A 17,392-nucleotide genomic window follows, 5' to 3' on the forward strand; every position below is an offset into this window, starting at 1 on the left:
AGACCTTACAGCAGCACCACTGTTGCTGTGCCGCTGTAAGGTCTCCCATATAGCTGCTCTATGCCGGCGGGAGAGTTCTCCCACCAGCATAATTAAACCACCTCTAAAAACCAGGAAATCCTAGCACCTCCCTGCCCCCTCCCCCCAATTCCCAGTCTGAGCCCCCACCCCATTTTCCCTGTCCTTCCCTACCAGCCTCAAGTCCAAGACTCTGCCACCCCCAGGTCCAAGTCCCAGTCTTCCTGCACCTCTTTGTCCTAATCTATTTTCCCTACCCCCTTCCATAGGTCTGGCTCTTGTCCTCCCTGCATTCGAATTAGACAGCTTCCTCCTCCAGGCTCCTCAGCAGAAGGCACAGGAGAGACAGGCCTTGTCAACTGTGCTCTCTGTTCAGGTACTCACAGATGAACCTGGCCCAGCGCACAGCAGCACAGCGCTGCAATTGCAGGGAAATTCCAGTTGAACCCTGGGCTGGAACATGCCCAGTGCAGTCAGAATCTTTGGGAGATTCGACAGGCACAACCTTCTAAAATGTCTCTATTGAGCATTTGTGAACTGAGATTTTTCAAAGACTCATAACCTGACCAAATTTGGGTGGATTTTCCCAGAATGGTAAAAGGCCCATCCCTGACACAAAGGCTGCCCCCCTCTGCCAAATGTCAAGTCCCCTCTCCAAACTATGAGTCGAGAGCATTTAGAAGAAAAGGTCTCACAATATTTTTAACAGGGACAAGTCCCCAGAACTTTTTAACATGGCAAAACATTTCTCTGTAGCCTCATACTCAGGAACATCTGAATTGTTTTGGAAGACTGGGCGGGGGGGGGGGGGGGGAGGGGGTTTAGAAATTAAGTCAGACATCCAGCAGGGAATGTTTCAGCTAAAATGGTTATAGTCTGGCAAAGTTATAAACAACTGATTACAAAGTACTGTAAGGGCAATCAGCCCCACCTATAACAACTTGTGCAGCAATGTTTACATCATGTCTAAACCCACAAAGTATTAAATTAAACATTTCAGCTAGGGTTCACATTGTACATAAGTTATATAACTTAACTATATAACATATTAGCTATGGAGCTAATGAATGCCAGCATGAAAACACAGAGGGAAGATTACAGCCATACTTAAACAGAATATATTTTGTTTCACACATAGATAGACTCACCCACTGTTTGCTTCTGGTGACTTTGGAGGAGTCATTTCACAACTGTAAGTAAAAGATTCTAGTCCATTATTCTGTTGCTGGTATTTATTAATCAGATCCATTAGTACTGCTTGGTGCCCTATTTTCTTCACCAGCTGCTGCACCATACGATCATTAAGAGCCAAAAGAGCTGCTCCACTCACTTCTTCCTCTGAAAATTGAAGAGAAAAATATCCTTACATATTACTGTGTAGTAAGATTCTGAATACCTAATACAACATGATGTTACAAGGTAGGTGGTTCTCAAAGGCAAACATGGTTAGTTCTTCTACAGCAACTGTAACACAAGATCATTTGTTTTCGCCACTATCCCTTCCAAAAAGCTGGGCAAGAATTTTAACTTATTTTAAAAATTAGTGGTTTGATATCTTCCAGTAACAAAATTCTGCGCCTTGGATGCAAAGCAATTGGCGAACTGGATATTTTAATATGTTATGGCAGGCTTATTTACAATATACTGGTATTTTGTTAATGACAGAAAACATTTTAGAGATTGCACAGCATGTCTAAGTGCCAGTTTCTCTCAATCCTTTGTAGAGTACATATATAGTCACACATAAAACAAACTTTTACATATGAAAGTTGCATCACTACAAACACAGATATTAAATATAATATGTCCCTAAACAAATACTAGTAAACCCAATTTTGTTTCTAGAAGGTGTATACGTTTATAGGTTTTCAGTCCCTCTCATAGCAGTTCTTCCAGACTATTCGTAATAAATGTACAACCTCATTTTGATTTATCAGGTCTGAGCCAGTCCTCTCCCTAATAAATTCTGTTAAAAGCTGAAGTTACCCAACGGCAATTAAATACAAACAAAATTAAATACTACCCATAAACAAGAAATTAGAAGGTAGAAATTAAAAAACAGACTATACTTTTTTTTCAAGCAGAGAGACAGGAAACACACATTTAACAAAAAAGACTTACCACGAAACTTAGGAACTAATTCTCCTAAATTTCTCTGCACCAACCAGTTGCAGACTTCATCAACTGACCAACTTTCCATCTTCAGGTGCTGCAAGAGTAAAATTCCACTGTGGAATGAAAATAAAGGAATGTTTTATTTTTATGCTCCACTCCAGAGTCAGCTTCCCAAGACAACAGAATGCTCAACCTTTCTGAGGCAGTGTTACATGCTCTGAGTAAAAACATGTATTGAGAAATAAAGCTGCTATTTACCTGCTAAAGTAATACCTATTTCAAGCAGCCAATTTTTCCAATTCCTTCTTTCTTCCCCTCCCCTTCTTTTCCTCCCTGGTTTCCCTCTGTTCCTCTAACAAAAAACCTCATTCTTTATTACATAGAATGCTACCTGATCCTGTACCATTAACTCCCAGGTTTCCACACAAAGAAGAGAAAGGTGTGAAATTCACCACCACCACGCTCATCAGGAAATGGCTGACATTTTACAGAAGAAAAAAAAACAGATCAGAGTCTGTCACATATATGTTTCTAGTAAATCGAGCACATTAACCCTCTCTCCACCACCAAGCAGTTAGTCAAGTGAACACTTAAATCTTGTTTCAGAGTAGCAGCCCTGCTAGTCTGTATCCGCAAAAAGAACAGGAGTACTTGTGGCACCTTAGTCTCTAAGAATTCCTGTTCTTTTTACTTAAATCTTGATTACAAACAATTAAGGGCAATTAAGGAAAATCCGGGGGGGGAGGGGGGAGACTACTTTTGTTGTTCACTATTCACACATTCTCTCTCAGGCTCAAACTATTGGTATGAAATGCATGTCACATGGATCATAATGATATTAGAGCAAATAGAAGGGCCCATTCTAGGAGGGACTCAGTTCCTTCAACTCCTATTTGATAGGACTGAGGGGACTCGGCACCATCCAGAATCAAGTCCTTGGGCATCCTATTTGCTGTACCCAAGTATATTTTTATATTCCATGTGCTATATAGTCCTTCTCTAAAGAGACTGTCTGCTCTGATCTACTTATTTGAAACCAAGGTAAACCAAACCATGGTAAGTCACTTCTTACCCCAAAACATCACTAGGAATTTGCAATTTTTTTTGTTTTTTGTTTTTTTTAAAGAAAGGCCTATGCAACTGAAATGCCTTAAATGTTACAATCCCTCCCTCCATAATAGCTGTAAATGAGATTCTTAACTTTAATTTTATTTATTTAATATGCTCTTAATTTGGTTTTCAGATGCCCAAGATGGTCAGTAACTTTAAGTAAGTAAGTAAATAATTAAATAAAAAAAATGAACAACTGCACTGGAAAGATATGATGTTGCTTGTACAGAGAAATTGCCTTCCCATCTTTATGACTCTTTTACAATTAAAACTCTAGAGAGACACCATTGTCATGAGTGTTTTGATGTAATTTGGCTCTGCTGCATGGAAGTCAAGCACCCACTGAATGCCATGCCAAATCTCAAAGAGCTAGAGAATTAGTTGCTAAGTAGTCTGAGAGGCAAAACCATTAGCTGACTCAAGTGGGTGGGCTAACCATTTTCCTTCCAGGGAACATTAGACATACTAGACCCAACATTTTCTTACAATGCAGACATACATAAGGCCCTGATCCTGCAACGAACTCCATGCAGGCATGCCCATTGCAGGATGAGAGCCACAATTGGTCACACTGTAGGAGGGCAAAAAAACATACCAAACCTGAGAATAGGCATTTACATGTTACATGCTTCAATAATAATTCTCTCCCCCACACACCCCATTAGTTTTTAAATAATTAGAATAATTTAAAGTTCATCCATCTCAGATCAATAGGCTCAGAAACTGAAAAGGGTTAAATTAAAAAGGAATGTCTTTCTGAATTACAAGAGTGGATTTAATTTGATATGACAACAGTAGCCATACAACTCCTCCCCCAGGCTAAGCTGCAATAACAGGGTGTGAAAAGTCATTATTTGCTGAGAACTCTGGTGTAAATTAAAAATCACACCTTCCTGTCACACTTCTTGCTTCCTTGTGAAGAGTAGGACACCAAAAAAAGCCTCTAAAAACTTGAAAGATAAAATAGAATGCAGAAGATACTTGCCTTAAGAGCCAAACAATAATAAAAAAGTAAAATACTTACAAATGGGAAACTGCCAATGGCCCATACTATAAGAGCATTTTTAATCAGGTCATACCAAAACAGGCCAAGATGCCAAATATTGTAGTTAACTGCAGCTATAAAAAGGGGTCTGAACATGTAGCATGTGTGGTTATCCATTTTGCATGCAAATGACAGTCTATGCATGGAAATGCAGGTTCTGCACATTATTTTAAATCGCAGCAGTTTACAGGGGTCATGTTTGAAAATTAGACTTATACAAACGTTCATTACATACATACACTTCAAAGTATTTAACAACCACCGCTTAGTTTACAGATGCTTTTATACGATAAGGGTAATGCGAGGAGAATAGAGAGCCCACCACTATTCTGGCAGAGTTATGGAGCCGGCTAGAAACACTGAACATGGATACTGATATGCAGGCTCTTTGCTGCATAATTATTATTCACCACAGAAATGTAGGCTGGAAGGGACCTCAAGGGATCATCTAGTCCAGCCCTCTACTTGGTCCTGCCTCAGTGCAAACCTAGACCATCCCTGATAGTTCTTTGTCCAACCTGTTCTCAAAAACCTCCAGTGATGGGGACTCCACAACCTCCACTGGAAGCCAATTCCAGAGTGTAACTACCCTTATAGTAAGAAATTTTCCTACTATCTAACCTAAATCTCCCGTGCTACAGATTAAGCCCATTACTTCTTCTCCTACCAACAGTGGCCATGGAGAACAACTGATCACAGTCCTCTTTATAACAGCCCTTAACATATTTGAAAACTATTATCGGGTTCCCCCCTCAATCCTTTTTTCTCAAGACTAAACATGCCCAGTTTTTTTAACCTTTCCTTATACATCGGGTTTTCTAAACATTTTATCATTTTAGTTGCTCATGTTTATTACAGTAGAGCATAAGGACCAACCACGAATGGGACCCTATTGTGCTAGTTACTGTATAAACAGCAGTAGAAGATATATTTATATTTATATACTATCAGTGCTTCAGAAGCAGAACAAAAAAAGTCAGCAGAAGCAATATTTTTAGCAATGTAGACCATAAAGTACAGATTGAACTCAGCATAGAGCTTCAATTTTCAAGAGCTCCTGCCTGTTTATGATTACTGCAATACAGCGTTAGCACCCGTTCTTCAAACATTTACTACTGGGGAGAGAACCTATTAGTCGACATAGACATCAGCAGAATCCCACTGACATCCTCAGGACTTCTCGTGATAGTTAGTGCTTTTAGAATCAGTCCTTTAGAGCACGGGCAGGGAACCTTTTTTCTATCAGGGGCCATTGACCCACAGAAAAAAAATCAATTAGGGGCCACACACAGCCCCGCGGGGGGTGGAGGGGACCAAGGCTCAGGACTTCCCCTAGACTCTGGGGTGGGGCCAGAAATTAGAGCTTTGGGGTGCGAGAGGGGGCTCTGGGCTGGGGGAGGGGGTTGGGGTGCGGGGGGGTGCAGGCTCTGGGAGGGAGTTAGGCTGTGGGAGGGGGTTCCCACCTGGGGCAGGATGTTGGGGTGTGGAAGGAGGTTTGGGGTGCTGTCTCCGGCCGGGCAGCGCTTACCTCAGGCAGCTCCCGGTGGGCGGCGCAGCAGGGATAAGGCAGGCTCCCTGCCTGCCTTGGCTGCACACTGCTCCGGGAAGCAGCTGGCACATCCGGCCCCTAGACGGAGAGGCCAGGCCGCTCTACACACTGCGCGCTACCCGCACCCGCAGGCGCTGCCCTGCAGCTCCCATTGGCCACAACTTCCAGCCAATGAGAGCTGCAGATGCAGCTGTGAAAGTAGAATGGATTAAAGAAATGCTGTATGTTCCTTTAAGCAGGAATGAGGAATGTTGAAATAAAATTGTCAGGAAGAGAAACATTCAGGTATGGAAGAATGGATCCACTTAAGCTAATGGTGGGACATTAGCAGGAGATGGTAAGAGTTAATAATGTGAGTGTCAGCTCCCAGGAGTTTGGAGAAAATTCTAGACAATGGTACAGCTAAGGCCAAGTCTACATTTTAAACTTTTGCTGGCATACCTATGTATATTAGGGGTTTAAAGAGCTGTGAATTGTGACTCAACATAGCTGTGCTGGCAAAAGCCCTTAGAATGCAATTTTGCCAGTATAGCTTATTTTGCTCGGGGGGGGGGGGGGGGAGGAGTTGTGCTAGAACAAGTTATACCAGCAAAAGTGCAGTTCTGTTGGTATAGCTGCGTCCACACTAACAGCACTTTGCCAGCATATTATACTCATTTAGTGATAGCAGAAAAGCACTCTTAGTGTAGACATAGCCTAAGATATTTGGCAGAATTCTATTTTTACTTTTTTACAATTTTGACAGATAATATTGATGTTCCTTATTAATTTTTTTCAGTTTTTATTATTTAAATTTTCACAATTCCACAAACTGATGAGTTTTAAAACTTTTTTAATGTTTATATTTTAAATTTTCATAGTTCCATTAAATTATGGGGTTGTTCAGATAATTATCTAATGATAGCAGACACTGAGATTCAAAATTTTAAACCTTTATAAATCATTAAAACACAGCTCCTCAACATCATGTCAAAATAGACAAAGTAAATATCCTTAAATAAACAATTTATATCTGTTTTTACTATTCATTCACTAGTCTCTTTTTAGCCTAATTGAAATATCTAAATCACTAGATTTTGACTAATAAATTCTCAAGTAACATTTTTCTTACTTTGCCTATATGTAAATTTCTGTCACCAATGGAAATATTTTTTGTCAGTTTGTGTGTGTATGGTGAAATAGACATTTACTGATGGAAGAATTAGATTGTTCTAAGCCGAGATATAGAGAAGGTTCTTTATTGTCCCCTTTGTAATCCTACTCTCTGCTCTCCTGGGCTGCAGGGTGTACCTAATATTAAGATGTACCTAATGCTTAACATTTTCAGTGATGGTGCATCATTTTGGTTTAAGAAAAGACGGCAGATTCATGAAACTAATAGCAGCTCTATCTGGGACAGCCATAGAGCCAATTTAAAAAGTACAGTCTGAATACCAGTTAAAAGAACAGGAGAACTTGTGGCACCTTAGAGACTAACAAATTTATTTCAGCATGAGCTTTCGTGAGCTACAGCTCACTTCTTCGGATGCATAGAATGGAACACACAGACAGGAGATATTTATACATACAGAGAACATGAAAAGGTGGAAGTATGCATAACAACAGGAAGAGCCCAATCAATTGAGATGAGCTATCATCAGCAGGAGAAAAAAAAACTTAGCTCATCTCAATTGATTAGACCCTTCCTGTTGGTATGCATACTTCCACCTTTTCATGTTCTCTGTATGTATAAATATCTCCTGTCTGTGTGTTCTTAGCTCATCTCAATTGATTAGACCCTTCCTGTTGGTATGCATACTTCCACCTTTTCATGTTCTCTGTATGTATAAATATCTCCTGTCTGTGTGTTCTTAGCTCATCTCAATTGATTAGACCCTTCCTGTTGGTATGCATACTTCCACCTTTTCATGTTCTCTGTATGTATAAATATCTCCTGTCTGTGTGTTCCATTCTATGCATCCGAAGAAGTGAGCTGTAGCTCACGAAAGCTCATGCTGAAATAAATTTGTTAGTCTCTAAGGTGCCACAAGTTCTCCTGTTCTTTTTGCGGATACAGACTAACACGGCTGCTACTCTGAAACCTGAATACCAGTTGGTGACTTTGAAACATTCCCCTAAAAATTGTAAATATTTTTAAGACGTTAAAAATTCACACAGCTTCCACATTCCTTTTTTTTTTTTTAAGAATCTACATAATATTTTGGCATCTCATATCTTACTGCCAACTTATCCAAGAATAAAAATCAGGTGTTACATATTTTATCCACTGATCTCAAAGCAGTTTACAAAAGTAAAGTACGGTCATGGCTACACTTGCAGATGTAAAGCGCTTTGAGTTAAACCGGCCTTCGTAGAGCGCAGTAGGGAAAGTGCTGCAGTCTGTCCACACTGACAGCTTCAAGTGCACTGGCATGGCCACATCTGCGGCACTGGCAACGGCATTGAGAGTGGTGCACTTTGGCAGCTATCCCAACATGCAAGTGACTGCTACGTGCTTTTAAAATGGGAAGGGTGAGGTGGAGTGTGACAGGGAGTGTGTTGTGTGCATGTGGGGGGAGAGAGAGTGAGTTTTGGGGGGCTGAGAGCATGTCAGCATGCTGTCTTGTAAATTCAGACAGCAGCAGACCCGCCCCTTTCTCCCCCGCCTCTCTCTCTCTCTCACACAGCATTCCACAGTAACGGCTTGCATGCCGGCTGTCAGAAACAGAGCTTTGAAAGGGCATTTCCGCATTCCAAAAGGAGTTCAAAACAATGACAAGAGTGGCCACTTGATTTAAGGGGATTATGGGATGTTTCCGGAAGCCAATCAGAGCACAGTAACCCAACACCTTGTTCACGCTGATGCCCAGGAGTTGTAGCCGAGGCGCAGCAAACGTTATTCCTCTCACCGAGGTGGAGTACCAGCAGTGCTGTAACCGTGGAGACAGAGCGCTCTACGTTCCTTGCCAGTGTGGACGGAGAGTGAGCTAGTGCGCCCGGGGCTCCTTTATTGTGCTGTAACTCGAAAGTGTAGCCAAGTCCTAAGTTATTGATCTCCATTTTACAAAAGAAACAGTATCATACAGTTTATGGGTACACTGATACCTAACTGGAATGTATGTTAATGTCAGTTTGGCATTATAATACAATGGTAAGAAATGTGATATGCATGTGTGTGTGTGTGCGCGCGCACGTACAGAACATTTATAGAAAGGTGGAATCTGTCACTGAAAGTGGGAAATGTGATGAGTGAGGGTAAAGCATGATAAAAAAGTATACCTTAACTGGATATTCCCTTGTTCCAGTCTAAGACCTTCTGATGAAAGGCAGATAGGAACAATGCCATCTTAAATATGGTTGCATGTTTACACCATGAGGAGCACTTCACTGTGTGGACCAACCTTTTAAAAGCATAGACAGAAACTTTTGTTGACAAAGAGTAGCCACGACAAAAACAAAATCCCAACAACAACTTCTTGCTGACATTCTTCAGACATATGCTAACAGAGCATTCCATTACAAGCTCACAGAAACTTGTGAATGCAGAATATCATTGGAATTCTGATTCCCTACTTCAGGCAGAAGCACTCTTTAGAATATGAATACCATATAATCTCAGGAAGAGTCACTGATTCAGAACAGAAGAATTTTACAGGTTAGGAAAGAAAACTGCATCAAGTGGTCTATCCACAGTGAATGTTCTATACATTTTGACATACAGCATCATATAACTTCCTCTGTTGCCACACATAATTCACTTTACGTTTGGCACTAAACACGCATGTCCAGAGCCTCCGGCTGCCCTTTAACTAATGCATACACACACACCCCGAGCCTCTCACTGCCCATTAACAACGTTCTCCAATAATCCAGATAAAGATTAGAAGGAACTCTGAATTTAAATTAGGCAAGTTAAAAAGTCAAGCCATTGACACAGTTCAGCAGCATACCAAAATACATCATGCCATTCAATGCTTATAATTTGAGTAACACAAGAGTCATAAACAACAATAATGGCTGCTTCCATTGTGCCTCTTTTTGATTCATTGTCTAAAAACATTCTGTTTAAAAAGGATGTTATAACTGAACACATTTATTTTACTACACAGTTGGAAATACTTAAGGCTACTGAGACTTAAAATAAATGTGCACAAAAAGGGGTATGTAAGGCTATGTCTACACTATAGACCTTACAACGGCACAGCTGTACTGCTGCAGCTGTTCCGCTGTAAGGTCTCCCATGTAGCCTTTCTATGCCGACGAGAGAGCGCTCCCATCGCAATAATTAAACCACCCCCCACGAGCTGCAGTAGCTATGTGGGCGGGAGAGCATCTCCCATTGACATAGCACTCTCCACACCAACACTTCGGTCGGTGAAACTTATGTCGGTCAGGGGTGCTAGTGTAGACATAACCTAAGACAAAAAAGTTTGGGAACCAGTATTCTAGAGAACTGCTTACTGCACTGTCTTCTATCTTCAGTACTTCTGCATCACATACATTTTTGAACAAGTAACCAGAAAAGCAGTGTTAACCTTATGATATAGGGCTTGCCTACACAGTTTTTGCACTAAAATAGCTAAGCGGTGTTTCTAAATTGACCAGTGCTTGAGTCCTTTAAAAAAGTAGTGCAGGAACGCATGTCCAATACTATCACTCATAAGTGATAGCAATGCAAAGTGGGGCAGCTTTTTCTGGGATTGGGAGCCCCAGGAGCCCCATGGCAGCAGGTTCCGCACTGCCCTCATTTTACTCCGTACACCTTGGCACACCTATCAGGGGCTACACTGCACTCCGACAACCTCACAGGCTCCCCACTGGTGCTGGCCAATCCATCAGCAGCACCGGTCTCCAGCCAACTCCCTAGTGCATCTCAGAAATGGGCCAAAGATCCTCCCTCTTCCTTCACTCCATCCCAGGGCGGAGAGAGTGAGAGGAACATACCTCCAACACACTGTTAAACTCAGCTCTACCCAGAGCCAATGAGGATAGTATCACAGACCCTCTGCAGCACGGGGATGGACATAAACCATTCAGCCTTCTTATCATAAGTGATAGCATCAGAACTACCGGAACAGTGGTTCGGAATGTTCTGGCATGACTCAAGCCCTGAAATCGATTTGAGCACCTTTTTGTACTACTAAAGCTATGTTTGTGCACTGATTTAACTATGGCAATTTCTAAACCAATAAAGTTAAATCAGTACAAAAATTATATGTAGATTAGCCCTTACAGAACAGTTCTGTAAAAAACTAAGCCTTCCTTATTGTAATGTTTGTTCACACACCAAGAAAGTTGTGCACATACATACAATACAAGCCTTTGTTCTAAAGCACCTCTGATATCTAATGAACACTTAACAAAAATATGTTCTTGTCGCCTTTGATGTGGGGAACCACACCTATTTCTTAACAGGTGCATTCAGAGTAGTCTCTTTTGACTTCAAAGTCACATGTGCGAAGGTTTGCTGAACCAGGCCCTAGATGGAAATTCCAAGTGCTCATCACCATCTAGGCACTGTGGCAAACACCACCACATTAGGCTGTTTCACATACATTTGTTGTATATTCACTATGGGTAATGAATAAGAGGAAAACATTTTATTCTCAATTCTGAAAGGAAACTTTCCATCCCCACCAACCTGTACGCTGAACCAGACAGAGGCAAGATCAGGAGGAACGATTATATCTACGTTAGTATGAGCGGGAAACTATTTATTCCTGACTGAGAGGACATACAGAGCGGTCTAAGAAGAAAACTTGCTCTTGACCTTGCTCAGAAGGAGCGAAAACGTCAACACATTCCTGATTATCAAAAGGAGAATGACTGTTCGAAAGAACAAAAACAGAAAACAAACCCCACAAATGTGGTCTCAGCAAGAAGAGAAAGCCAGATAACCCCTTATAAATCTTAAACAGAATTAAGAGCCATATCAAGGCTACTGAATACATCTGATTATAAAGTTTGAAAGCAGACACATTGCACTGCTGCGGGATTTATTCTGAAGAAGATTATGTAAACATAAAGCCGCCTTCTTCAACAGATCTGCTTTTCCATATGTATACAGAGTCATAATTTCCAGTATCAAACTTTTTAAAAACTACTTTATTTTTGTTAGCTGGCTCGTCCCTACAGTGCTATTTGAAAGGGAGCAATCCTGATTCAAAAGCCAAAAGAACAATACTAAGGGCTTGTCTGCACTGGCCATTTACAGCGCTGAACGAACTACACCCTTCTATACCAATATTCCAGTCATGAAGCAAGTCTGTTAACCTCTCTGTGCTTCAGTTTTCCTCATCTGTAAAATCAGCATAAATACTGTCTCCCATCCTCTATCTCTCTTGTCTACTTAGGCCCCAATCATGCAAACACACATGTGCTTAACTTTAGTACCATGAATAGTCATCTCAGGCTACTAAAGTTAAGCATGCATGTTAAAATGTTTAGGATCAGGGATTGTAAGCTGTTTGTTCTTCCTATGTGTTTGTGCCATGTCATTGTACAATGGAGACCTGACCTAAGTTTGAGATTCCAGGTGGTACCATAATACACAATATAAATTTGCTTTAGGACTGCATATGTAATAATTAGTACTCAAACTGCAGTAAAACCAGGCATATTGCCCCTCTGCACAAACATCTGTTCTACAATGCAGCATCTGAGCATATAGGCACCTGATTCAATTTGTTCCCGCTCTATTCTATATAGATTCTTATATCACATGCATCATTCCATGGTTTAAACAAAGAGGTAGTATGCTCATCATGAGGCAGTCTTAATCGGCAATCCGTCGAGGTTAAGGATGATCTCTTTCACAGGTTTTATTTTTCATGGGTCCTTTGGTGACTGAGAAGTCCGATCCCTGAGCCACAGGCTTGTTGGCAGACATTGCAGGTGATGTTGGAAGACAGGGTTGGGCCACAATTGCTGTGTGACAGTTATCTTTCCTTTCTTTTCTGGTGTTTTTCTGCAACCAGGACAAGGCAATTTTCCTCAAAAGTGGACGGTTCCCTCTCTGACAAGTCTTCACCAGTTATCCCTATCCTGGGCTGCTGTCTCCCAGTGTGTGGTGTCAATGCCACATCTCTTGATGTTTACCCTGAGGGTGTCTTTAAAGCGTTTCTTTTGGACTCTCTGTTTCCTTTCTCCTTTGGTAAGTTGGGCGTACAGCAGTTGTTTTGGTAAGCGTAAATCAGGCATGAGCATACAATGCCCGCTCCAACTCAGCTGGTGCTGGATAATCAGGGCCTCAACACTGAAGATGTGGCCTCTGTGAGGACACTGATATTAGTGTGATGATCCCCTCACTTTATGTTGAGGCTCTTCCAAAGTGCTGGTGTTGGCATTCCAGGTTTTTCAGGTGTTTTTTTATAGGTCACCCAACTCCCCCAGCCATAGAGGAGAGTTGGCATTACCACCACTTTATAAACTAAAAGTCTAGGATGTGTTCTGATGTTGTGATTGTTGAACACCTGGTGAGACAGTTTGCCAAAAGCAAGGCTGGTGCAGCAGATTCTATGCTGAATCTCAACATCTATGTCTGCCCTCTGTGAGAGATGGTTGCCAAAATAGGTAAAGTATTCTACATTTTCCAGTTCTTCTTTATCAATGTAGATCTTCCTTGCTGGGTCTGATGATTGACTGGGGAGTGGCTGGTGGAGAACTTTTGTTTTGCCGATATTCAGAGTTAGCACTAAGCTTTTGTAAACTTCAGAGAAGCAATTAAAGGGCTGTTTGTAGATCCTCCTTTTAGTGTGTAACTACAGCAGAGTCATCTGCGCACTGGAGTTCAGTTATTGTTGCCGATATTACTTTAGTTCTGGCATGGAGACGAGAAAGGTTGAAGAGGTTGCTGTCAGTCTGATATTGGATGCCTGTGGTAGACTGTTTTGGGTTAGTGTTTTCAAAGCTGCTAAGAAACTGAAGACAAGGGTGGGTGCCAGTACACAGCCTTGTTTTACGCCAGTTTGGATTACAAAGAGCTCAGAGGTAGAGCAACTGCACAGGAGAGAGGCAATCATCTGTCGTGGAGGAGTCTTACAATGGTGATACATTTGCTTGGGAAGCCAAACTTTGACATGATTTTCCACAGAGCCTCACAGTTGACAGAGTCGAAGGCTTTGGTCAGATCGATAAAGGCCACATACAGCTTCTGGTGGTGTTCTTGACATTTTTTCTGGATCTGCTTGGCTGCGAAAATCATGTTGGTGGTGCCTCGTGATAGTCTGAAGCCAAAATGGGATTCTGGAAGTACTTCCTCTGCAAGAGGAAGCAGGTGATTCAGTAAGATTATAGCAAGAATCTTCCCAGCGATGGAGAAGAGGGCAACGCCTCAATGGTTGCCACAGTCGGCCCTGTCTGCCTTTTTGAAAATGGTGACGATGTCAGCATTATGTAAATCAGCAGGGATTTCTTCGGTGCGCCAGATTTTGAGGAGCAGCAAGTGCAAGTGACGCTTGTTAGTCAGTGTTTCTCCCCACCACTTCAGATGGTATGCCATCAGGACCTGGTGCTTTATTGTTCTTCATTTGTTTAATTGTTTTGCAGACCTCCTCAGGTGTTGGTGGGTTGGCAAGTGTTTCCCAGATTGGGTGCTGAGGGATGGAGTCTCTGGTGTCGACAGTCACAGTCGATTCTCAATTTAGAAGCTTTTGGTAGTGTTCCTTCCAGCACTCTTTGATGGATTTATTATCTTTAAGAAGAGTACTACCATCTTTAGATCTCAGAGGTGTGAGGCCAGGGTCTGTGTGTCACAAAAAAAAGCTCCACGGATCATGTCTGTCAGCGAATGTTTGGATTTCTTTTGCTTTGTCCTCCCACCATTTGTTTTTGATTTCTCGGATCCTCCTTTGAACTTCAGCTTTAAGGTGATGGACTGGATTGGTTGGTTTTGCCACTCACAGAAAGATTTTCTCTTCTGGTCCAAAAGGGCTGTAATCTAAGTGTTGTTGTCAAACCAGTCCTGATAGTGGCGGGTAGCAAGGCTGATGAATTTCTCGCAAGCCTCATGGATGGTCTCTTTTAGGGCTTCCCAGTCTTCTTCAACACTTGTGTTGTCATTTCCAGGTGTGCATTTGGTCAATATTTCACTGATGAGTGTTTGGAAGTTCTCTTGCTGCACTGAGGACTGAACTCTTTAGATGTTGTATTGCCGTCTGTGTGATCTGGATTACTTTCTATGTTTCGGTGCAATCCTGATGGACATGACTGACCTGACCAGGCAGTGGTCAGTCCAGCAATCATCGGCTCCTCTCATGACACGGGTGATTTGAACATCTCTTTCATCTCTGTTCTTACAATGACATAGCCTAGGAGGTGCCACTGTTCTGAGTGGGGGTGTTGCCAAGTTGTTGGTACTTGTTGCTTTCTCTGAAGATTGTGTTTGTGATCACAAGGTTGTGAACTGCACATTTGCTGAGTAGAAGGATGCCACTGGAATTGGTCTTGCCCACTCCTTCCTTCCCAATGGTGCTATTCCATACATTAGAATCTCAGCCAACTCTTCCGTTAAAGTCCCCTAAAAGGATTATCTTATCTGTTTTTAGAATGGATGATGAAATTTTATCAAGGTCAGTGTAAAAGGATTCTTTCTGTTCTTCTTCAGCATCAAGTGCTGGTGCATATGCACTGATGACAGTGGCAAATGACTTATTGAACAATTGGATGCGCAGGGTCATAAGGCACTCGTTGATGCCGATGGGAAGCTCAGTCAGGTGGTTGACTAGAAGGTTCTTGATTGAAAAGCCAACACCGTGTATTCACTGGTTGCTTGCTGGTTTTCTTTTCCAGAAGAAAGTGTAACCGCTGTCCTCTTCCCTCAAGTGGCCTTCATCTGCACATCTTGTTTTGCTGAGAGCAGCGATGTTGACGTTATACTTTGAGAGATCTCGGGCAACAATTGCTGTTCTGTGTTTGGGTCTTTCACTTTTTGATTCATCTAGTAAGATTCGGACATTCCAAGTTGCAAGAAACATTTTTGTTTTTCAACCACATTGGGGTGAGCCCTCTGGATGCGGTTATCCAGTCAGGTATGGTGGGATAGCCTATGTGTGGGGCACCTTTTCTAGTGCCTTCCCCATATGAGGTGAGAAGAGGGGTTCCTAAAAAGGCCTGCTCAGTCATGCCCACTGCTGCCAAAAATGCCCCCCTATATCAGTCCAGGGGCACATGACAACCATCTTGCAGTCACCGTCTGCTTGCATGTCTGTGACTAGGGACTCCTGGTGATCACTTCACCTGTCCCATCACCACTCATCCATCGCCACAGGACTCTTATGGGTAGGCGTGGGGGAAAAGTTCTTCCTCTGAAAGAAGCCTGAGTTTGATTAGTTTAATGTGGAAGAGTTGCTGCACAGCAGCAGTCACGTAAATCTTGGTGGAACAGGCACCTGTGTCCAGTGGCAAGGAGGTCCAAGACAACCGGGAGTTTCTTCGCCATTGCAGCATTTGTCTGCCTTCACAGCTGTTGAGAGGTGATCCTGCTTCATCCACCTGTTCTGCCGTTGAGGTCTTATACTAGGGTGTGTTGGGCTGCACTTTGTCTGGTACCTCGCCTTCGATCTTACTGCCATGAGAGTCCCTAGCAGGTGGTGGAGAAACTTAGGGTCTTAAGTACAAGCAAGTTTCTCCACCACATCAAGGTGACAGCCCAAAGAGAAGTAATATATTACTAAATGCATTTCATCTAGTAAACTTCTATCAACAATAATATCTAGGTGCTCTTTGCATGCATTTTTATGAGAGATAAAAATAGATTTAAAAATGTTATTAAAGCTAACGTTAAAAAAATTATATAATACATAGGCTGAGAAAACAGTGTCTGCACATCTGGGTATAGTGCTTAGATAATCCACAAATACAAAGTTAGTTTTTAATAGTCATATGATACATAGAGTATATAATCAGCAATAACTCAAATTTAGGTGAATAGATTAACAATACAGTTTAGATATTAGAATCCGAATACTCAAGTACATCACTCATGAAAAGTTGTACGGAGATTTGGTTGTGGAAAGCAACATATATCAATGAGTGGAGATTGTCTCTCAGTAATTGAGAATTTGGTTGGTTGTCCATTTAGAAAATGCAATCCATAAGGAAAGTATTTGTTACTTTCCTGACTGCGCTTCTCATCGGCACTCCAGCTCATCCCTCCTGGTATTGCCGATGTCCGGTGATGTGTTGTATCTAGATGTTCCTCAACCACCTGATGACATCCGACACCATGAGTTGCTGCATCAGCTGAATGTAGCATTGACCGATTCCGCATTCTCTCAGCACTCGCTCGTTACTGGGGTCCCATGCACCTAAGTGCATGTGTCTGGGAACTTTTAGCTCTCAAGGTTTTGGCCAGAGGGTCATATTTCTCTACCTTTCGAGCTCAGGCATCATGCAAAGCTGGGGTCCTGTTCTCGAACAGCACTGTGATGTCCATACTACTGGAGGAACATAGCTCTCCTCTTCCATCAGGATTCCTTACTTATAAGGTGGGACTCCACCAACAAATTAAGTAAGACTTGCATGAAGTGATTAATCTTGCACTATGTCCAGAAGGTAGCAGGATTTAGACTCTACCT

General features: G+C 42.0%; 1 protein-coding gene across 1 annotated transcript in view; it reads right to left on the minus strand.

Annotated features, from left to right (window-relative positions):
- Positions 1 to 17,392, minus strand: part of SAMD3 (sterile alpha motif domain containing 3) — an 84,648-nt gene that overhangs the window by 62,231 nt on the left and 5,025 nt on the right. Inside the window, exons 2-3 of the mRNA XM_045011865.1 lie at positions 2,140 to 2,246; positions 1,167 to 1,356 (exon numbers count right to left, since the gene is read on the minus strand). Coding sequence (XP_044867800.1) covers positions 1,167 to 1,356; positions 2,140 to 2,218 — 269 coding nt within the window. The 5' untranslated portion in view covers positions 2,219 to 2,246. The remainder of the gene's footprint in view (positions 1 to 1,166; positions 1,357 to 2,139; positions 2,247 to 17,392) is intronic.

This window comes from Mauremys mutica, chromosome 3, assembly GCF_020497125.1.
Source record: "Mauremys mutica isolate MM-2020 ecotype Southern chromosome 3, ASM2049712v1, whole genome shotgun sequence".
Taxonomy (NCBI): Eukaryota; Metazoa; Chordata; order Testudines; family Geoemydidae; genus Mauremys; species Mauremys mutica.